Below are 24,566 nucleotides of genomic sequence, written 5' to 3'. Positions count from 1 at the left end.
TTTTTTATTTGCTAGAACCTTCCTTATCCTTGTCTGTTATGCACGGTTCAGGGGCCGATTCAAGTGATACAGAGATTTTGATGTGAATATTTTGTAAAGCATTCGGTGTAGAAAGCAAAGCGGTTATTTTACCCAAATGTGGATGTAGCACAACGTACGAGTATGTCTCATTCTTTAGCATGCTCTACAGCCCAAACGGTTTGTCGAATTTTAACATTTAAGGTGTCGTCGAATTCGTCTAAAATGTCACATATGAGAAAATTACTTCAACCGCAGTCTTATTTTTAATTAGTTATTTATAAGCGGAATGTCACATAGGAAATACTATTAAGGCCCTTTATTATCTATCCATTTTTATCTTCCAAAGATAGAAAAATGATAACTGTGTCCAATATTGTGTAATACTCAAATGTAAAAATTGGTAGATAAAAAAATTGGATAGATTGAATATTAATAACGAGGGTCGAAAATGTGATTATATCTATACAGAAGATCACCATGTTCCTAGTAACAGAAGGAACAAAGCGCGTTTACATCGGAACACAAATAAAATTGACAGCGCGTTTCCACGCTCCGCCCGTGCCGCCATTGTGCACGCATCCTTTGTGTGACAGGTACAGTACTGTGTATGTGTGTGTATGTGTGATATTGGAGCTGACGTCAGGAACCGGTGCTCAAACCGATGGGGTTCGTTTTTGGTTTGGGGTACGAAGATATGCGTGCAAGCGAGGATGGTTAGGGATTTCGCGTAAGACAGTGGCCAAGATCACATTTATCTCACACATGTGAAATAAAATGTGCTTAATGAAATTTATCGCATACATGTCAGATTGATACATGTCTATTTTATAATCGTTAAGGAAAGGTTGAGAACCACTGAACAAGACCGAAGTAATGCAAAGCAATGTTGTTGTGACAGTAATAACATTGTGTAATATTTTCTTATTCCCTGCCGTTCTTACATGATAAATTATTTTTTTTACAAAGAAAAACGTATAAGTCGTAGGTTTTATCGTTGACACATCTTAGTGTTAAGAACGCTTTAACATATTACTAAGCCTCAACTTTCTTTCCGTCTGTCACAGGGTTCGCAGGGCTCTATCGCTTGAACCGTCATAGGTAGGCACTTGAACAGTTTCACAATTTTTACAGTCTATATGTAGTCGGGAGGGGCAAATCAAAGCGATTATGCAGCAATCAAAGCATTTTCCATTAATTCGAGAACATAAGAAAAGATGGTCTCATACGGTTAAATCATTGTTCTATCACTACAGTGATTGCATTACATCGTAACGAGATAGGTAATTGGATAATGAAGGCAAATGAGGCGTTAACGACGTTTGTTAGCATATCGTACGGGACGCCGGCGGAGTACAAGTTTATTGTGTGTTAGGTTTTCCCACAACTGCGCCGGAGATGTCTCACTAACGCTGCGGAGGACTGACTTGTGACAAGATTGACTTGGATGAGATTTGATTATGCTAGAGCTGTAAACAAAAAGCTGATCGCTAAAAACTATAACTTGTGTCACGCCTACAATTTAAGCGCATCCAACGACTTTTCGTCCGTTGTAATCCGTCATGCCGTTCGAACTACACGGCGTGCCAAAGAATGAGACATACGCACATACGCTCGTAAATCAATACCTTCTGCAGTCGAATACAAGTTTTAATCAAAACTTGTAGTTCGTTACTAAATTTTTTAACGAAGTGCAGGTTTGGTTTAAGATTGTTTGAGTTTTTCATTTTATGTCCTAATCTCACCTTAAAGTGTTGAAAATCTTATAGTATTTCACGATGTGATGTGATGGAAGGAAGTCATTGTCCAAGTTTCATTGCCAGCATAAACTTTTGACGTTGAGTATTTATATTTCCTAATCTCCGGAAACCCGTAAACATTTAAGGTAAACTTTCATGGATCGGGACTAATGCAACGGACATGCGTGACGGTCACGTACCAGTCGCTAGTCAAACTCTTAGAAATCTTAACGTTACGGATTGTTTTGCTTAAACCCTTGCCTATTACAAATATGAAAAATCATACTTGCTAAACTAGCCAGATTTCACATTTCCAGTTTAGAATCTGCATTTATTAAATATTGTCAGTATACTTGCATACCATTTATTATTGAACACAGCTATGTGAGCAATTTCATTACGTACTGTAAAAAGTCCTGTAACCCAATCTGAACATTGTGAAGTAACGTGACACGTGTAGTATCGAGTTGCGTGAAATCATGCTGTTGTACTGTAATAGCTGATGTCATGGGCAAGACAGTGCAGTGATATGAAGATAATTATATATTGCTTAACTTACAATTTATGGTTTTGGATAAAATTTGACTATGTATTCTAAAATGTTCAGTATAAAAATGTTGAAGGTATAAAAATTCGCGTTAGCCTCGATTTTTCTAGCGTTCGTTTTTTTCACCAAATGCTCAACGGTATGATTTATTGTACGTTCATTATCGAACGACGATTTTCGATTTTCAACTTAGCAACAGTTTTACGAAATTGCTGGCGGTTTAAATATATTATTTCTGCAGTCTTATCTATATTCCTTATTCTGTGGTCAAAAGTAGTTAACATTGATGTAACTTTTGATGGACAAATACAATTTACGACGTCTTTATGACGCTGCAGTTAAAATTTCGTTAACTGCAGCAATTCAACAATAATAAGAAAATTACAATAAGTAATTCGCCCCGCACATTACACGTGCCGCCACAAATCAGTGCCCAGCATAACTAGCTCGCTAAGTATTTGGAGAATGTTCCCATAAAAATTTTCACATAGTCAGCTCGGCTGTTACCGCGACAATGTTGTTACAATTTATGATCGCCTGGTAGAATGAAGCCGTTGTTGTGTGTATGTATGCGGCTTTTTGCCGTGTTTGTTCCCTTTGCAATTTATTGTTCTGTGTACAGACTGTTCGCAATAAAAAGAACAGTAGATACAAGCGCAACTGACAAGTATTACTATGGTTTTTTTTTCTTTTCTTTTCTGAACAAAATAAACGTTGCTCCGTCGTTACAGGCCTTACGATAGCAAAGCATTTGTCAGAGTTTTTCAACAACGCACTTTATGTGGTTTCTATTTATGATGGCCTGAATTGATGGATTGATGAATTTATATAAAACATAGAATCCAAATAATGACGTTTGTATGTGTTTATCGCTCTCAAGGTATATAGAATGAGCGAGACATAAATAGTTATATACTATTATTTGTCTTTACTCCGTCAGGAGGGTAATGTTTTACGAACTTATGTATGTTTCTTTAGCAAACTGTACAGCACAAACGGCTTGACGGATTTTAACACATAAGGTGTTATTATATTCGTCTTGGTATGATACATAAAATAATCAAAAAATCAAAATAGCGACCCTAAATTCATACGCGACTTGGCAGTTTTGGAAACGAAGCTAAATAATAATCAATATTTTGCCGAGGATTTTCCTATTATATTGTACGCTAGCCTCTAAAATTTATCTTTCTATTTACGCAAGAATACCGCTTGATTGGTTCTTATTATAGTGTTTCCAAAAAATAAACCGGTACCCTAGTTTGTGGATCGTAAACAAAGTCATAATCATAACCATTATTATTGGCTTTACGGTCACCTAGTAGCCGAATAAAGACGGTTTATGAAGATGGTTTTTCTTTTGAAAATAATGTTCTCGGTGTAGTGCCCACTTATTCTCGGCCGTTGAGTGCGGTAATGGATAATAACTGGCTATGGTACTAGTATAGGATTTAAGGGCAATTTATTTTAAGAACTAGAGAATTATGCAAATATAAAAACTCAAATGCTTGAAAATGTGGCCTATGTCACTCCCAAAAGTAAGACGAGTCCAATGACTCTTCTTAAGTTAAAATCTGTCAAGCCTATGAAGCCTATGAATGAGTCATACATACATACATTCCTTCAAAAAACTTGTACTCGAGGACTCCAAGGGTACTCATATTAAAAAATATATAAAGAAAAATGAAGAGTTTCAATGAATAACCGGATTTTAATGGAACCGTAAAAATCCGCATCAATAATTTTCGAGATAAAAAAATAATAATTTTGGTGCAAAAAATTCTAGTGACCTAATTAATAACGCGATTGATTTTTATCATAACGAACGCAGTCCAATTTTTAATTTTCGCGATCCAATTAATACTTATATCATTCTCGTTTGAATTGCCAAAATTTCGTGCAATCATCGTGTTTTTCGCTCCGATTGGCATTCATTAAAATTGGTATCTGAAGTACTTTAATGAATAAGCTTTTATTGATTGGAATAGCTATGCTTTTGAATTTCCTCGGCAAAGTAATCCAAATTGTAATTAACATAACAGAATAAACGGGCTATTTAGTAGCGTAATAATTTTGATGAGAATCGATTTACGTCAGTTATTATTAATTAATCGATGTATAAAAATTACGTATCTTTCATGTTTGTTCTAGTGGGCAGAAGTTGTCAAAGTTCAATCGTTGGTAAGAAAAACCTTAAATTGACTGGTTATTAGTGTTACGATGTTAAGATTTTTTTTTAATTTATGGCTTACACTTTAAAGAAGTATAGGTATAGATAGTAATTTATTAATTTTTTGATGAAGAATTTCGGATAATATTAAGGTGTCATTACCGATCTGTAAAGTAATTAGATAAGTTTATAGATTTTTAACTATGTATTATTTGTGTTAGAGAGAATTGGTATGGGTATAGATTAGAAGGAAAACCCACTAAACTTCATCACGTAATATCATCGGCACACATTGTGAATGCACTCTTATCTAAAATTAATTGTGTTTACCAATTATCAGCCCATTTCTGCCTTACTTCTGGGAATAGGTCTGCGCTCAGCGAAAAGTATTTAGGCTATAATCCCCCACGCTGACCAACTAATGATCACTTGATTTAACTCTTAGGTAAAACATCGTGAGGAAAATCAAGTCTGTCGGCAGATTTATAGCCTTCATACATCTCTGAGAGGTTTTTGGTATACACTATTTGGCGATGCCTTTGTTATCGATTTGATTTCAAAGTATTGATATTAAAAAGTAATTACATACTTGTATTAAAATAAAATTACTGTCAACTGTCTACAAACAGACCAAAAAAGCAGTATGTATTTAGCTTAGCTTTATAATATTTGTTTAGACGTAATATTATTGCCTTTGGGATAAAAAAGTATCGATTATAAAAGTAGGATGAAATAAGAAAATCATATGCCTCTAGCACATAATGTATGTAAACACAGTAATGTATACATGTGTCATGTGTTGAAATTGACTCGCAGGAATTAGTTCGTACGTGAATATACTCACGTGGCGTCGTGGAGTCGCGTCGACCTCTTGTTGTTAAAGCGACCCCTTGTATGTAAAATAACGTGAGGAAATGCAGTTTGTAATCACTGGTTCACTGATCCTAGACCGTGGTAAGAGTCACACTATAGTCGCACAGAGTACGGTCTTACAGCAGCACGGGTCTTATCTAAGAATATTAAGGATGAGGACACAGCCCTCTGCTCTAGCAAATTGTTAAACTTGTTCACGTACCTTATTTACCTTTAAGAACTATTTTTTAAAGGCACGCTGGTATTTCTTACGGTGTTTTCCACAGACCAGGTACAATACAGGTCTGTGTTGTTTTCCTTTACTTCCGCACTTATTCCAGATGTATGCCTGTGTTCAAAGCTGAAACCACCATATACTGTCGTTTTAGTATTTATCGCGGACAAAATATGTTAAAAGGTGAAGTAAAAACAATGATTTCACAAAAATAAATAATGAAAATTTTTGTGTTTGAATTTTCACGTAATATACTCGTATTTTACTTTAGGTTCCATTTTACAGCTTATTTTGATAAAATTCTATACAATTGATAATCTCACCTATTGTACATATTATTAGCAATTACAATACTAATATATTTTTTTATAATATGGGAGCAGACGAGCCATCCAGCCCACCTGATGGTAAGTAGCAACTGCCGCCCATGGACATCTCTAAATAACTCCAGATACGATTAGATATTCCTATCTGAGGTCAGCTACAGATACGCCGCTACCCTTGAGGACTAAGCTGGAATGCCTCGGAAAAGTATGTCTTCCTTCAAACTAGAATACAGCAGCTCTTAACACTGCTGTTATGAGTCAAAAATAGGCGGTGGGACCATTTTCAGTAACATTATGAGTAGAGTTTAATTCATACCATGTTGTCGTCAGAGCTCGGAGCCGTACTTCCCGTTCCTGGGGGCGCACCCGCCGCCCGCCGGCTACTGCGCGGACGGCGACGAGGAAGGCACGGTGCGCTGCTGCTGCGTCTGCTACACCTTCCTGCGGCAGCAGTGGGCGCAGTACGACCGCGAGAACAAGCCGCACAGCCAGCGCTTCTACTGGATGAAACGGCTCGACGGGAAACCTTTCATTGGTGAGTGGCCGGTGTGTTTGCTACCGTTTTATTGGTGTCTTTAAGATAGGTATGCAGGTATCGTGTTGAACTGTACTGTTGTCACACATTTTTTACGGAATGAAAGCGGGCGTCCTACTCTGTAGCCTGTTAAGTCTCCGAATTGTCAAATACGAGACTCTGGTCGAGTGGGATACACTGGCCCCAATGGTGGGTTTGGTGGTCTTTTTAGTAAGATATTTTATATGTGATATCATCTCTCATATATAGGCCTTCCCTTATTGGCGCCCTATACCTTCTGAATTCATTGGATTACCGCTTCTTCCTATCATTCCATAAAAAAAGGGAAAATAAATCATGTTCTTTCTGTTTATTTGATGACGACGCGATTTCGTACCTACTCCAAACGGGATAGTCATCGGTACCGGGTGTTATAAATGAATAGTAATAGTTAAACGTTTTTCGAAGACTTATGAGTCGGCGAAAGGATGTTATGAAGTATACTTTAGATGTCTTCCTATTTTGAAAAGTAATCCTCTCCACTCCAAAATCCATCAGTAGGACATTACTTACATTAATTATTCCAGCTAGCGTTATTAGTGTGAGCTTTCAAATGAATATCAATTGTCAGTAATATGTAAGTGGCAAGCGGTCGCATGTAGTGTTAGTTTGCGGTGGATCGGTAATTATGTTGCGGTAACTCTAGAAGCAGTCACACTATTACATGTCGCTCTGGTCATTCACATCAACACCTACGTAAGTGGGTGGGCTATTTTGAGTAATAATAGGTATTTTTATAACATTCAAGCCGCCGCCTATTTACCAACTTAATATAGAAGCCGATAACTCACTGAGCATAGTCGACTCGTATTGCATTGTGAGAAATTAGCGTCTACATAGTACAGATTAATAAATAAAATGAAAGACGCCTAAAGTAGCTGTTCCTTCAAAGGGGGAATTTTGGATCCTTCTTTATTTTCATTTTTTTAATTGCATTTAAAGCAGTGATAGCCTAGTGGTTAAGAAACTCGGCCTGTCGCTCGAGGGGTCCGAGATTCAAATCCCAGGCACGCACCTCTGATTTTTCGAAGTTATGTGCATATTAGAAATTAATTATCACTTGCTTAAACGGTGAAGGAAAACATCGTGAGGAAACCTGCGTACCGGAGAAATCTTAAAAAGTTTTCAAAGGTATGTCAAGTCTTCCAATTCGTAGTTGGCCAGCGCGGTGAACTATGGCCTCATCCTTCTCATTCTAAGAGGAGACCCGTGCCCAGCAGTGGGACAGTAATGGGTTGATGATGATGATGATGATGATGTAAAGCGTCCATAATTTCATAATAATAACAAAAAAATTAAGTGTATCTATTGTAACTCAAGAGAGCTCTGCGATGGACATACGGACAGCATAGGATTTTAGGAGACCCGTTTTTACCATTGAGTACGGTACCCTAAAAAATGTTGCGGATATTAGAATATTTAAATGCAATATTTTCTCAGTTCCAGTATACTAAAGCTTGTATTGAATAGGCAAACTGCATCCTGTTACTGTCATCTTTGCAAAATATATCCATTCCACAATGCTGCCATTGATTCCATAACTTTGACTTATGCCTTCCTGCGATTGTATGGAACTGTTTAGAGGATGTGAATATGTTATCTATTGACCATTTATTACGCGTATAAAGGAAATAGTCTGATCTATTCGTTGTTGTATTTAACTGTATATAAATGGGTGGCGTCGTCGCGAGTTAATAGTGGATTTTTTTTTTATATTTTTGACGAATTTAATTTTCAACTTCTCGTGTCTCTTCTTAATAACAAAAAGAGCACAATCTTGCTATTCTCTTTCCTTTCTTAAACATCCATCTTTTTCCAATATTCGTCTCTTAATAATAAATATCTTTATACCGGTATGACAATAGGCTTTATCTAATTAATCCACAGACAACTGATGTATTGATGATGAATCAAAAAAGACATACATACAGATCTGTTTTTTAATTATTGGTGTTTTTTAATATTTAATCTTGATGTTAAGTTGTACCTTAAAAGGTTGCAATATAAAATTATTTATTTGATCAGCTTAGGCGTGGTAATTTCGGTTCTCACTAGTGACGATGAAGTTTTTTTACAAGTTAAAACTGAATATAAAGTTCGATTCGGTAACACTTTTTCGAACTCCGCACACGGCTTCGGATGTCAGAAGTTTACAAACTTTGGTATATTGTGTAACTTGTGGTTCGGTGCGTGTTTTATATCGAGAATTAAAAAAAATTATTTTGTTTTTACGTTTCAAACTCGTGCAAAATTTGTCTGCTTTATGTGCATTTAAATGATTAAGTAGATTTTTGAGTCGCATATAAGTTTATAATTTCATAGACCTTTTAATATTATTACGAGTCTTTCACTTATCTTTATCTTTCTAACCAGATATCTTTCTTAACCAGGGACGGGCTCAGCGCCTCCCTCCTGACCGAAGGCTTCAAAAATATTACATGCATTACGCAGATGTATTTTTTGCTACTTACTTCCGACTTTATTTATTATAATATTATAAGAACCAATAATGCCACTATTAAATAACATTGACGTGGCATACGCATAGTTTTTGTCTTAACGAGCTCGAACTTCTATATAACCCTTGGGGGTTCTTACATAGCCTAAGACGGCTCTGATCTTGATCCATTTTCAAAGTAGTTACCCCATTTAGCAGTTCGCACGCTCCAAGCGGGGCACCCGTCATGTTTTATTGCTAATTTATTTATAAGTATGCGATTTATCACCATCAGATGCTTTTATTTCTCTTTTCGCTTGGGAAATTACAAAAAAAGCGGAAATATAACGCTAGACGTAAAACGTTAAATCCATTAGCGTTAAATAATTATTGAGTCTGTGTTCTCGTTTCCTGTTCTAATTAATATTAACGGTTCTTGGGCCGTGGAGGATAAAATTGGTGTATTCGGACAATAAACAGAATATCTCATTTGTTTTGGGTTTACCTAAGGACCTTATAATACATAATTATAGACACTTCCTTTTAAAATACGAAAAGTATTGTGAGTAAAATCTCACAATCATTGTTCAAGCCATCATGTGTATGAATGAATATGTCTTAACATAGATGGAGCATTAATATTATTTTTTTTGTTATTTCTTTACCGAAGGACCTGATTTAGGGAAGCTGATATCAATTTCACTTATTTTAATGATTTCATTGTGGAAGAATCTTGTCCGTATTGTTACCTCAGCGGACTGAGTTTGTACTTCTGTCTTTTGTAACACATCAGGTTTGATAGCATTCATAAGGCAGAATCTTTAGGGTGATGATGTAGACATAGTCGAACTATACCAACATAATGCTCCTGTATGTGTTATAATGAGAATCACATTTTCATATGAAAAAAGAAAAACTCCGCAGTAGTAGTCACAGCTCATCCATCTTGCTCGTAGGTGCGGGCGTCCGCGATAATCTCTGAAAGTATCCGCGAGATTAGATTAGCCCGTGAATTAAGGTAATTTACATAACTTTCTCACGCGTATGTGCTCTCTGCGCGCCGCAGCGCCAGTCAGGTACGCGTGAACCCGGGGCTCGGGGCCTGCGGCTAGGGATGCAAGTAGGTGAAATTGTCGATGTTTGTATTAGGGATGCTAGTTAGTGAGACATGATGTATTGATATCGATATTTATATGAAAGATGTAACATATCGATATAATTACCGGTAATCTGAAAAATTCAACGCCATGCTACCCATATATCGATAATTCAAAACTTTAAAAAAAATGCAAGTACTAGGATTTTTTTCATCGACAAATTTCACGCACACATTTATTATATTTTTGCTACCTGGTCGTATTACTACATACCTAAAAATACAGTTTTCGACATAAATATTTTAATTTTTTTGGATATGATAATATCGTATCAGAAAAGGTTCAATATTGAAAAAATATAGATATTTTATAGTCGACATTATCGAAATTTCCATATATCACTGCGCCCCTACCCGGGACATACATAAAGTATATCTGTATGAGTATGTATGTGTGTAGTTCCTGTTTATTGCGACGCCGTATCGTAAATCTGTCCCGGTGTATGCCGGCGAGCAATATTCACAGATGTATGTGGAATTGTTTTGTTGTAACAGTACGTATATGAGATACGTTAAATGTTCTCTATAAAAGACTCACTACACAACACATAAAAAAATCTATAAGACTAAATGTGCCTTTATAGGTTATAACGCCTGCTATAAAGCCATTGTTGTTATTGTTATTTATAAAAAAAAGATAATCTCTTTGGAAGCAACACTTCCAGGAATTTGGTTCTTATCAGCAGTGTGTTCGCACTGTGCTCTGGTCTATTAAAACTGTAATGAAAGATTAGTAGTAACGTTGTGATCGACAGTAGGGAATTAAATAGTAATAGTCTACTAATTTACGCTTGCTAGCGTTGTGAACTAACACCGGATATAGTTACATACGGAAAAATTGCATTGACAACCTTGTTCATAGTTTTGTATCGGGCCAATCAAAATTTTATTTTATAATCTAGCAATACCAGTCATGGTCCATAAAACCGCTGTCAACACATAAAAAAACAAAATCGAAAACGCTTCCCGCAACTACGTACTCGTAGCAAGACTACCTACTCTGCATTGCGACAGAAATGGTTGTAAAAAGTTCGCACAGAGCGGTGGATATAATTCAATTTTCACACGATAAATCCATCGCCGCCGCGACGCCGAGCCCCGTCGTGTCGGGCTGAGGGATCGGGGATTATGGCGTGTTCAGATCAGCCTCCGAGACTGCAGGCTTCGATTAAAAATGTCTGCGAGAGGCTTAGTGTTGTAAGAGCGGTAAAAAGACGCTTTAAACATCCACAGTATCATACTAAGATTCCCGTGGTAGTGAGTGCCATGGACACACACAAAGACGAAAAGCCAAACGCCCACACCCAGAACAGATATCCAAATTCAGTCAGTCTGGCCGGGGATAGAACCTAGCACCACAGCCTAACATATTTCTGTCTAAGAACAGCAGTGTTAAGCGCTGCTATTTTCGCATTTGTAGGGTATGGTAAGGTATACTTATCCAAGACGTTCAGGAATCTTATCTAAGATTGGTTACAGATGTACATGGGCTGCAGTAGCTACTTACCATCAGATGGACTGCATGCTCCTCTCCTACTTCAATACAAGTTGAAATATCCATGTGGAATCCGTAGTCAACTAGCAAACAAATTGAGCGGCAAGTTTTTGTATTCGACCGAGCGGTTATTGCGAGCGTAATTTTGAACAAGTGATTGATTAAATGTTTTGATTGGGCTAAAGGACGTTTTGTTTTTAGCTATTTTAGTGGATTGATTGCTTTTATAATACACAGGTTTATACGTACGACGAGTGTGGCAATACATTGATTGATGTCGGAACGTGGTAGAATTTAAATTAAAGTGTAGAGACAGATGGTCCAGGTTAGTTGGTTGTGGTAATACAGATTTTAGAGATTGTACTCGTACAAAGCGAATGGTCTTAGTCTCCAGGGATAGTAATGAACCCATGACCGTCCAGAAAAAGACTCTTATCCCACGTAAAATATGTTACAGATGTCAATTGTTCATTGGCGACAGACTAACCATCATAGTTTAACTTTAGTGATATAGAAAATCTAACCAAAATGTTTCTATCTACATATTCTTGTATCGTCGTTATCTTAAATCATTTAACTTACTTGAAGCTTGTTCGTTTATTTCACCATTATATATTTAAATTCAACATGACACTTCAGATTACCCCACTGACGTAGGTCCATACCCATTTCTTTATATCTAATCCGTACGATCGATTTAATTGAATGAATATTTATCGAAGCATCTCTCAATGGTTCGTGTTAATTAAAACATTATCCATTATCTATGTTAATCTGGAAGGCAGACCGTGTGCATAAACATGTCTTGTTTATATTCGAAGCGTTCGACTGACGGTTTATATTAGGGATGTTACGATACGATATACGAAATAAAAATGTATCCGAAACTCTTACCTAATCCAATATAAATGGTTCGAATAGAATTTTCTTTACTTTTACAATTCCGTAAAAAATTTAAAACCTATCGAAATAACCTGTAACCGTATCTAAAGCTATGATCGAGAGATCCGGGGTTCGAATCCCACGAACGTCGGTACCACTTATTTTTCGTGCGTTTCGTGTGTTTCTGAAGTTATCTAGGTGTTTTACATTAATTATCACTTGCTTTAACGATACAGGAAAACATTATATATAAATAAGAAAAGCAATCTTAAGAAAAAAGAAAGTTCTCAATGGTATGTGATGCAACCAATACACAATTGGACTACGGTCTAACTATTCTCTTTCTGAGAGGAGACCCGTGCGTAGCAGTGGGACAGTAATGAGTTGACGACGTTCCGTATCTGAAACCACTATATAATATTTTTCATGTATCCGTATCCAGATCCGAACTTTCACATCTGTAACATCCCTGGTTTACATTAGCGATGCAATGTCTGTCTGTCAGTCGGGCAAGGATGCCGATATCCTATTTTAATCGATTTTTATTTCGATTGTGTATATGTATGTATGTATGAGTGGTGTGCCCTGTCCATGAAATATGTATAAGATGTTTGCATTGCTGCGTATCGATGGTAGTACATGACGTGAGATGGTTTGCTTTTGGTTGTTATATAGTTCTGACGGATATGGGTTGGTTCCGTTGATATTTTAAAACAGTTTAGGTTATAAGATAAAAACAGATATCAATCGAGACTAAAGCCAAATGTGATTAATATTTCTAACGTGCATCGTATTGCTTCGGATTTATCTATTTTTAAGTCAAACTATAGCATGTTGAGGTAAAAGAAATTTACGTTATTTTATAAAATCGTTACTTTTTAATCTTTTACATTAACATATAAATTGTGGGTCCCAAGTTGATGAAAAACATTTTTTGGTAGGGGAGTTGATAGTCCTTAAGTACTCGCCAAGAGTGTCAATAATTTCTGGTAAGTTTTAAACCATACATACATATGTTTAATGGTCCACGAAACGGCAGAAACCATATACAATTTTATTATTGTCGATAAAATCGTTGGCTTGTAACGCTTTACAATATTTGGCATGTGCGCATGCTTAGCCTTTGTAAATTGGGCCAAGCGTGCGCGTATGCATTCCGATCACGGTTCGCGATACGACGCGAGGAACCCCAATCGATCGATGGATCGCTTCCATAACAAGATGTAAATGCGTGTCGTCTGTGCGTCTGTGATGCGGTCGCGATGATGGCAAGGCGTTATCATGTAACCAACGATAACTGAAAACCGTCTTCGATATCATACCATATCGATGTAACAGTAAACTCTTGTAAAAACCGACTTATCAAAATACTTACCATTTTATTAATTTCCAAATACTTAGTTTAATACGTAGCGCTGTAAAATGTCATTGTCAAGATTTTATTCAAAAACACCACCAGCACCTCCCCTTGTCCTGTTTGATTATCCGCATGAAGGTTCGGTATTTGAATATCGAATATCAGACGATATGTGACCGTTTCAAGTTTTATATATTCGCTGCGTCTCTGTCCGATTTTCCACAATTGTTGTTATGAGAAAGAAACCAAACGAATGAAATTTATTTTTTACGACAAAACGTGTGTGTTTGTCGATTGTTTACTACGGAAACTACTAAATTAATCAAGATGTGAAGAGATCGATCACACATGGATCGATCTCTTCGACATCGATATGAAAAAACAGTTTTCCATATCGATACGATAACAATATCAGCTAAGTAACCGTTATCAAAGAGAACTGAAAACGTCCACGTCTAGGACGTAGGTAGCTTGACGTGCAGGGCCCGACGTCTCATTGTTTACACGTCAATCATAAATGATGGTTTTTGTCGTGTTTCCAATAGTGTAGGCCTATTATGGAAACAGTTGTACAGTGATGTTTTCGATAGCCTTAAGTACTTCTTTTAGAACCAAAAGCATCCAACAACGGTTTTTCATTTTTTTTTTAAATTACAAACTCCATATATTTCTTTCTATGAAAGTGTAATATGTTATGTTTGACGGATATTTTTTGTTTAAGTGATGTGCCATTGTATTCAAGTACCATTGTATACATACTACGATGAAGTTTTCCAACTTAGTCCCTACTCAGGTGCAGCAACGCCTCGTAATCGACTTTAGGACACTTCAGCTATATCAGCAAACATATTAACGAATACTCATTCCATAATTAACCCACTTGAACTACACTCTATCTACCGCGCGTTGCTTGCAATAAAAACTAGAATCGAAGTAGAAAATTCACTCGAAATTAAAACACAAATACAGAAGATGGCACGCAAACCGTTTGACCGAGAAGCCGGTACGTCCGTCCGTTAATTCGAGAGCTCGCCTGTCCGCCGGCGTCTGTAAATACGAGATCAAAGAGTTTCCGCCGCGTCCTGCATAGCGTTTAGAGGCGGATTGTTCCCGAATTCACGTCTCTACTGTTTACTGTTGAACGCTTTGAGCTGATTTCCAGCCACTAGGGATAGACCATGGATGAATATTCGTGCTGGGGGAATAAATCTTCGTCATTGTCATTCTTATGGTCTTCATCATCATTTTCATTATCACCATCACGATGAGTAGTATTTCAAAATTTTCATAAAACTGTATTCTAATAATTATGTTCAAAAAATTCATCAATAATTAGTAGACTCTGTCCGTCCGTAGATACGAGATCAAAGTAAAGAGTGTTTCTCTGCAAATAATAATTGCAAAGTGAAATGCTACTAAATATGTTTTTAATTATCTTAATATAATAGACAAATATTCGAATCCGTCTCGCACTTGATCGGTTTTTAATAATAACTTTTAATTATTTAATAAAGCTTGATCGTAAGTGGAATTTGGGAAAGTTCCACGATATTCAATTACGCGAAGTTTCCACGCGAAACTAATAATACTTAATTAATTTGTTACAAGATTATTTTGTAATAAATTTATATTAAAACATTAATTATCTAAGCTTAGAATTTAGAATATCCCGCTTAAAATAAGGGATTCGTATACCAAACAATCTTTCTTTATAAAGACTTATTAATAGACAGAATTTTTGAATGCCTTCATTATTTGTTTTGTTTAAAAACGTGATACAGTTCGGCGCAATTTTTAAAATTTTCCATAAAATAAGTGATATTTTGGAATAAAAATAAAACACAACATAAACAGTTTTACTAAACTTTTCAAACTTCGCAAAAGTTCGCATAGCTTATTAACAGCCTTTTACTAATTTTAAATGAAAGTCTATACCGTACTAATTACACAAAAACTATTATGAGAAAAATGGCTTGTTGATGTTCTTTTTTTCGTTTCACTAATCTCCAAAAACGGATGGATCGATTTTAGCAAGACTTTCACGGGCAGTTAGCAGATATATAAAAAGAAACATAAAGTACTTTTATTTTAGAAAAAGAATTAGAGGTCCGCGGCCAACAATGAAAACCATGAAATCTCCAGATTATTTATACGCAGGTGAAACCGCGGGACACAACTCGTATGGAATGTATTGCGCCTCTCAGTTTGCAATATTAGCATAGACACAGTTTAGACGCACTTAACTAACAGGCGATTAGAATTAAACGAGTTTGGAGTTTATTATAACTGGGCCGGCGTCCATTCATAGTTGCGTTAACGGGGGCAGCGGGTCACGGCCGCCGCCGGCGAGTCAGCTGATCGCCGATACGCTCAGCTCTCGAACAATGATCAATGCTAAGTTTCTGTGTTCGTGTCTGTGTGTGTGTGTGTGTGTGTGTGTGTGTGTGTGGGTGTGTGTGTTGTTATGCACAATGTGTGTTTTAAATTAAAATAAAGTTGCGGTGTTTGTTTGAATGTCATTTCGAAATAGTCTCTTTCTTAAATTCAAATTCATCAATTTTTATTTACGATCGCAAAATTTGAAAGGTAATAAAAAATCCGTCCTTAACCACTTCTTCAAAAAGACAGGATTTCTTTAAGAAAATATTTTTTTCTCTTTTTGTGTCGGTCTCAATATCTATTTTTAACTATTTTACTAATCTTTGTTCTGTGTGTTGTTTCTGTCTTTATAAGCTGTTCGTTAAGTTAATCCGTCGTTGTTTCCTAGTTAGAATGATAATATTAAAAAAATAAAATCCAGGCTGCTTAAAATATAGCCGATTTGCATGTTAAAATCCGTCACACCGTTTTGACTGTAGGGCGTACAAAATAATGATACATACACACGCTCGAAAATCATTACCCTCCGCAGTCGGGTAAATAATAACTTGAGCAAGAGGATTTAAAGTGACTTTTTTTTTAATATAAGGGTAGCAGACGAGCATGCAGTCCACCTGATGGTAAGTGGCTGCTGCCGCCCATGGACATCTGTAATCAACCCCAGATAGGATTAGATATTCCTACCTGAGGTCGGCCACAGATGCGCCGCTACCCCTGAGGACTAAGCTGGAACGCCTCGGAAAAGTCTGTCTCCCTTACCACACCCTTCAAACCGGAACACAGCAGCGCCTAACACTATTGTTATTAGGTAGAAATAGGTGTGGCGGTGGTGCCGCCGGAGTCAAACCACAAAGGGTTCTACCACCTTCAAGGTACTTCTAATGTTACTTTTAAGAAAACTAAAAATGCTCATGGAAACTTACTATTTTAAATATCTTAATCGATATCCAAGGCTTAACCTTGGCTAAGACATCACGGATATAACACCGATAGATATGCTAACGCGATAACTCTGCGCTTGAACTTAGTAATGACGAGCGTGATTTCTAAAATTAGCAAATATTTTTTTTTAATAAGGTTGAAATAGCAAACGAGCATGCAGTCCACTTGATTGTATGTGGTTGCTGTCGCGCATGGAGATGGAGATTCTATCTTAAGGTGATCACAAATGAGTGTTCACCTCTGAGGACTAAGATGGTCGTCTCATATGTTACTCAGTCTCTCCATTCTACGAAATCTCTACCATTCTACGGAAAACCAAGCAATGCTTTAAGTTGGTGTGGTGTGGTGGTGGTTAACCAAGAAATAGGTGTAGCTGTCACATCTCCCCTGATCAAACTACATTGGTTCTATCACTTTTCAAAACCTGATGATAGTATCTGAAAGTTCTTAATAATGTTCTTCAGAATATCTTAAGTCTACCAATTTACACTTTATCCACCTAACAAGCTTCGACTTAAAGGTAAATGACCATTTGCAGTAACATGTCGCTAGTTACTGTGAACTATGCTTTGACCCTTGTTTAGAAGCGACGACTGACGATCAATCCAGCCGTGGGTCGACAGTAGGTACACGTATGACGGCAGCGACGCAGTGTAACGTACGACAATGTTGCGTGCGTCGTGTTGCGTGTAGGTCATAGGTGTCGGTTGTCGGGTGTCGGCGGCTTTCGCTGGCGTGTCGAGGCCGCGACCCGCCCCGCCCGCCTGTGAATGAACACCGCGACCGGTTGCTGTTGTACCTTAGTGTGGAGATAAGTTGTAGGTGTGGTGGTGAAGATCTGCGTCTGCGTCCCCACGCAGAATGTCTGTCAACATCTCTATGATCTATACATTTTTGCAACTTCTTTTTACGGTGTCGAATGGTTCGTTCTGATTCTAATAGCTATGCGTATGGTAGGTATAAATAATATAGAAATACATTAGAATAAAGTGCCAAAATTACTTTTAATCTCACTTGTTATTGACTTATATTGTAATGTAAATTAATGTTAAATTTGAACTAAATGCTAACTTAAACTAATCATAAATTTGGACAAAGGATCACGAATTATATTAGAGCTAAGTTTTCATAGATTATATTGTGGAATTCCATAAAAGGCTGCCTATCCACAATACTAGAGGTTGCAGTAATATGCTACAAGAGCAGTGTAAGATATTGAACAAAAGATTCATCTGTCTTACATTGTCTGGCTTGCAAGATCCATCAATGGATATAAGCTTTCTTCTGAATTCAACTATCTCTCGTTAACTTCTTCAGGTCATAGGCTCACTTGGTCGGGGGCGACCTATGCTCGTTTTTCTCGTATGAATCCCTTGTATAGAAAGTACTCGCAGTGGCAATATTGCAGTGTATTCCGGCCATGTGCCATATAGTAGCAGGTCAAAAGTCTTACTAACTTTCGCATGTCAAGACGTATACAGCACGGCATGCAATGGAGAACATGCATAGATGTTTTATCTGATTGAGTAAATTTATCGTAATTTTTATTGACCATAGATGAAGAAACCAAATAGATTCAAAATGTTGGTTAAATTAAAAAAAATATGAAAATTCCTTCCAAAGATCTAATATTGATTTGAAAATTAGAAATTTTCGATCTTTGGTAGGCAAACATGAAATAGATTGAGTTTTATTAACATAAGTTAAAAGGCGTTAAAATATGTTTTTTCACAGATATTAAGTTAAACATACATAGTTTAAAAAGTTTAACCTTTGAGAATCTTTCTGATTATGCGTGATTTTAATTTCAATGACTTATCATGGAATCATCGTTAATGACAATAATTATGATAGAGCTTTATTACGGATCTATTTATTATTACTATTTTGTACATATTAAAATGTCTGAAATCCGTGATAATATTCGTTTAAAATCATCTACTTACTATATAACTATGTTTAAGATAACATTTTTATTGCATTCTATGTCATGATGCTTTTTGGTTAAACAATCAACTATACTAAATATCTTTTTACTGGTAATTTATTCTTTGCCTTTTCCTTTTTGTCTTCGTGCTTTTTTCTCTTCTCTTTTCGCAGGAGCGGTAGAACGTATTTAATGTTATGTTTTCATAATATAGGAGTAGCAGATGAGCATGCAGTCCACCTTATGGTATGTGACTACTGCCGCCCATAAATATCTGTAATCAATCTAATATTATAACGGATAGTCGGATAGTCGGATAGTAGAGTCGAATCACAAAGGGTTCTACCACCTTCATAGTACCTTTAAGTTATCCAATATGTGTATTAACGCATCACAATATGTGCATTTGCAGGCGCGGACATGTCGTTCCAGGGCGAGTACGCGGCGCAGGTGCTGGGGCTGGGCGCGGAGGCGGGCGGCGGCCGGGACGACGCGGCGCGGCCCGGCGAGCAGCCGCCCGCGCGCCCCGCCTCGCCCGCCAGGAAGGACAACAACCACACGGGGAAGTTTAATGCGGTGAGTTGCTGTTGAGCTGCTGGTGGTGATGGTGATGATGGGGGTGGCCTCTCGATTGAACGAGTATTGAGGTAAAAGAACATAATACAGTGGTCGTTACATCTGTCTTACGAATGATATAGGATTATGATGCTGGAAATTGTCACACAATAGTTACTACGCTTATTTGTTAAGTAGATGTATTAGTCCATGTGACTACTACTTTCCGCTACTCGTCAAGAGATGGCGCTACACGTTCACAGTCCAGGATTAGGAGGGCATTGGATTTATGGTGTAACAAAAAATTAAATGTAAATTTGAACTTTGATATTTTCTTGATACTTGGGATGTTTTGTGGCAAATGGGATGTTTAAGGAGCAATGTAGGCACCATTTCAACTAACAGCTCTACAGTATTGTTGATTGCTTAGTTAGAATATTAATTTGTTATGTAGATTATTGATAGAAAATATTTGAATATCTGAAATATTATAATTATTGTATTAAAGTAAAAATTCATTTGAAATTTATAAATAATTATATTTTTTATCTAAAAATTCTTACAGATTTTTCCAACTAACAAAATTGACGTTATACCGCTTGTAACTCCGCAGCGGTACGCGAGCGGCGGCGGCGGTACGGGCGGTGGTACGGGCGGCGGCACCGGCGGGAACGCGGGCGGTGCGGGCGCTGCGGGCGAGGAGGAGGGCGTGCTGGACCTGCGGGCGAGAGATCCTTCTGTCATCTCCGTCGGCTCGCAGCACTCCGGCGCCTCGGAACCCGCGGGATACTTGGATGCTGTCAGGTCTGACTTGTTGTGGTATAGGAGGGAACAAGTTTTTTTTTTTGCCCATGGACATCTGTAATCAACCCCAGATAGGATTAGATATTCCTACCTGATGTCAGCCACAGATGCGCCGCTACCCCCGGGCACTAAGCTGAACGCCTCGGAAATGTATATCTCCCTTACCACACCCTTCAAAACGGAACACAGCAGCGCCTAACACTGCTGTTATTAGGCAGAAATAAGTGTGGCGGTGGTGCCGCCGGAGTCGAACCACAAAGGGTTCTAAAAGTGTGCTATTAGATGAGGTCGGTCACAGGTGCTATGCAGGTTTTTTGTGCCTTGTCTTTTTAATCAAAACAACAGTGCTTGATAGGATCATCTGTTTCATAAGGTCAATCACAGGTGTCTCTTTTGAATCATAACAATTATGTTCGACACAGTTAATATAAGATAAAAGATGTGGTAATGATGACCACATAATAAAATTACAGGATTTTTAACACTTATGCGTGCGCTCAATACTGTCCGACTATGCTAGCTAAAAGCAAGTTGATAGACTTAAGTAATCTTTATGTTTAAGAATATTAGACACGAATAACTTAACGAATAATTTAATTGGAACCATATTGTTTTAACATCATTTAGAGTAATGTAAAAATAATAAATAATAATTTATTTTGCAACAACAATATAACATTTTAATATAGATTTCATTATTTTTTTTATTAATTATATTCGTTGTCAGTTTCCTTAACATCATATATTGACCAAAATTACATCAACAGCATGTAATTAATAAATATTATACGTACTATTTTATTTATTTGTTTATTTTATTACAAGAGACGTTACTACTGCACTTACTTATCCACTCAAACCCCATATGTCGTATTTTAATAAAATTTACTTATGAAATTATTTTCGTCGTACTTACTATTTTCTACTCACGCTTTCTACACGGATTCTACACTAGGATTCCCTGTGTCGTGTGTGTCATGGACACACATAGACAAATGCACAAACATCCAGACTCGGGAATAGAAATCTAAATTCATTATTTAGATGTCTGTCTGGCCGGGGATTAAACTCAGGAGCCTCTGCGTGTCAGACCGGTATGGTGACTGCTCCGCCACGCAGGTCGTCTTTATTCTTATATTTTCATTGTCAGTTTCCTCAACATCATACATTGATCACAATTTCATCAATAGCATGTCTACATGTTATCATTATCATACTATTACTCTACTATTTCAATAATCCGTTAATAAAATTCTTTTTGTCATATTCTTTCAATTATCCCTTTTCTTAACAACATGTTCAAACAGCACAAAGTATAATCGTTCAACTCGGGTATTCCAGATCGACGGTGTCAGTATACTCGGGCAACTCGAACTCGAGCTCGGACCGCGACATCCTCGACCTGTCGATGCCGGACAAGAACTCGATGACGGAGGTGTGCTACGTGTGCGGCGACGAGTACAAGCGCGGCACGCTATACAACCTGCACACCAAGGAGCCCAAGGACAAGACGGTATGCTACCACCATATTATTATCAAAAAGGTGCTTAACACCACCGTACATATTTCTTTTTATAATATAGGAATAGCAGACGAGCAGACAATCCCTGATGTTAAGTGGCTACTGTCGCTTATTGACATTGACTGTAAACAATCCCAGATAGCATTAGATTGGGACCTGAGGTCGGCCACAGATGCTCCGCTACCTGGAAGGACTAAGCTGGAAAGCTTGGAAAAAGTATGTCTCCCTTATCACACCAGCCTGAGGTATGCCCGGAGCGCTATTACTTTGGGCTCCTCAAAAAGGTGCAAAAAGAGCTCTCCTCCAAAGCCGGCGATACATTGGCGACTCCTCTGATGTTGCAAATGTCTATAGGCGACGGTGACTGCTTTCTATCGAGTAGCCCGTCTACCTCATCGTTTAGGTACAAATGAAAAAATACTGAGTAACAACGTCATTCGTATAATGAGTCAGGAACTCTATTCGAAAACGAATGAGTCTATCGTCGTCAACCCATTACTGTCCATTGCTGGATAAGAGTTTGTAAGACTCATTATACGAATGACGTTGTTACTCAGTATTTTTTCATTTGTACCTAAACGATGAGGTAGACGGGCTACTCGATAGAAAGCAGTCACCGTCGCCTATAGACATTTGCAACATCAGAGGAGTCGCCAATGTATCGCCGGCTTTGGAGGAGAGCTCTTTTTGCACCTTTTTGAGGAGCCCAAAGTAATAGTGCTCCGGGCATACCTCAGGCTGGTGTGATAAGGGAGAGATACTTTTTCCAAGCTTTCCAGCTTAGTCCTTCTAGGTAGCGGAGCATCTGTGGCCGACCTCAGGTCCCAATCTAATGCTATCTGGGATTACAGTCAATGTCAATAAGCGACAGTAGCCACTTAACATCTGGTGGACTCCATGCTCGTCTGCTACTCCTATAATATAAAAAATAATAATAACAAACAACACAAGTATAGTCCGCGCCAAAATGTTAGTCCGTTCTGAAGTTTTTGCGAGCAGGTATAGTCATACAATTTGCTATGGCGACAAGATTCATTTCTATATTCAGAGCGGACTAGCGGTTTTATGCGGACTGTAACTACCCTACTATGTATATAGTATATACATAGTAGAAGTATATAGTATATACTTACCAATTATGTGGACTTCTTCATTTTGAGCGAAGCACTGATGTATATATCAGTGCAAATATTACAAATATTATGAATATTATTCACAAGGAAGATAATTCCTAACATAAACATGATGTGTTTATGTGTTTTTAATTGACACCAGCATCAGTAGCGATACGATAACAAGACAGTCATGATGGCATGTTTACGAGGAAAGTTCCTTATTTATACTGATTATTATGATGTTATGTGTCAGATGTGTGGATAATCGATTATGTATGTGATGGCACTCTGGCGACATGGATTTGATTTTATGAGAATGTATTTCATTACATTAATCACGTTGGGAGTATTTTATTTTTAGTTACGGCATCTTCACTCATCCACTGAAACGCAAGAACTGCTTAACGCAAGAAATAGGTATATATCCATAGTTGAAAACCATATTCTAAATACATAAATATACTATTATTTATTATATTTATATAATATAAATATTTATATAACCCATCTGTATATAATAAATTCTTTGTAAGTGCCACGTCACCACACACTAATCGTACTCTGTCTGTTTATACATAGAGTTCATATAACCGAAGCTATAAGGTCACGATAATAACGATGATGCGAGCCCCCGACCCGCGCGTAGTAAATTGTATGAGGTTATCGCCGAATAATGTGCCACTGTGCACTGTGATGTGTTGTCTGTAGTTCTAGTTGTTATAATGTAGACGTAGCTAATGAGCGTGCAGACCACCTGATGGTAAGCTACTGCCGTTTATGGATATCTGTGATCAACCCCAGATTCGAGTCCTACCTGAGGTCGGTCACAGATGCGTTGGCCCCTGAGGACTAAGTTGGTATCCCTAAGATAAGTATGTGTCCATTACCACACCCTTTAAATCAGAACACAGTAACGCTTAACATTGCTGTAATTATTCAGAAAAAGATGTAACGGTTGTGTTGCCGGAGTCGAACCACACAGGGGTTAACGTTGAAAATTACTCGCTTGGTTTCATTACCCTTTATTGTCCCACTGCTAAGCATGAGTCTCCTTTCAAAATAAGAAGTAGTACTTATTATGAGGTTTTTAATTCAACACCTATAACCCTACACTAGCATTTTTCCTGTGTCGAGGGTGCCATGGTCACACACAAAGACGAATGCATAAACATCTAAACTAATGATGGAAATCTAAATTAATTATTTAGATTACCAGATAACGGGTCACGATGCGATGTCGTGTCGTGTGGGCATTTTAGCCACACGACCTCCCTTTTAAGAAATGTAATAAACGCTTTATTCAATAATTATTCGTACTCGTATGAAAAAATACATGTTGATAAGTGAAACTAAAATTAGTGACTTAATACCTTATGCTGTATGATGCAATATGTGTAAGAGAATACATCATAAGCTTATTTAATTGTGATATAAAGATTGTAATGTTACCGAAAACCTAAATAAACTAGAGGCATCTTTTTTGATATAGCGTTGCGGAGTACAAGACACGAAAGATGTCTTATTATATCGATAT

The 24,566-nt window shown here is 37.4% G+C and overlaps 1 protein-coding gene across 1 annotated transcript in view; it reads left to right on the top strand.

Moving 5' to 3' along the window:
• Nucleotides 1-24,566, top strand: part of px (MAP7 domain-containing protein plexus) — a 147,465-nt gene that overhangs the window by 57,196 nt on the left and 65,703 nt on the right. The window contains exons 4-7 of the mRNA XM_073091811.1: nucleotides 6,218-6,422; nucleotides 19,449-19,612; nucleotides 20,205-20,395; nucleotides 21,737-21,908. Coding sequence (XP_072947912.1) covers nucleotides 6,218-6,422; nucleotides 19,449-19,612; nucleotides 20,205-20,395; nucleotides 21,737-21,908 — 732 coding nt within the window. The remainder of the gene's footprint in view (nucleotides 1-6,217; nucleotides 6,423-19,448; nucleotides 19,613-20,204; nucleotides 20,396-21,736; nucleotides 21,909-24,566) is intronic.

This window comes from Epargyreus clarus, unplaced genomic scaffold, assembly GCF_041222505.1.
Source record: "Epargyreus clarus isolate Ecla_fem2 unplaced genomic scaffold, WU_Ecla_fem_2.2 ptg000035l, whole genome shotgun sequence".
Lineage (NCBI taxonomy): Eukaryota > Metazoa > Arthropoda > Insecta > Lepidoptera > Hesperiidae > Epargyreus > Epargyreus clarus.
Note: the sequence above shows the minus strand (reverse complement) of the source record. Positions and strands in the feature narration are given on the sequence as shown.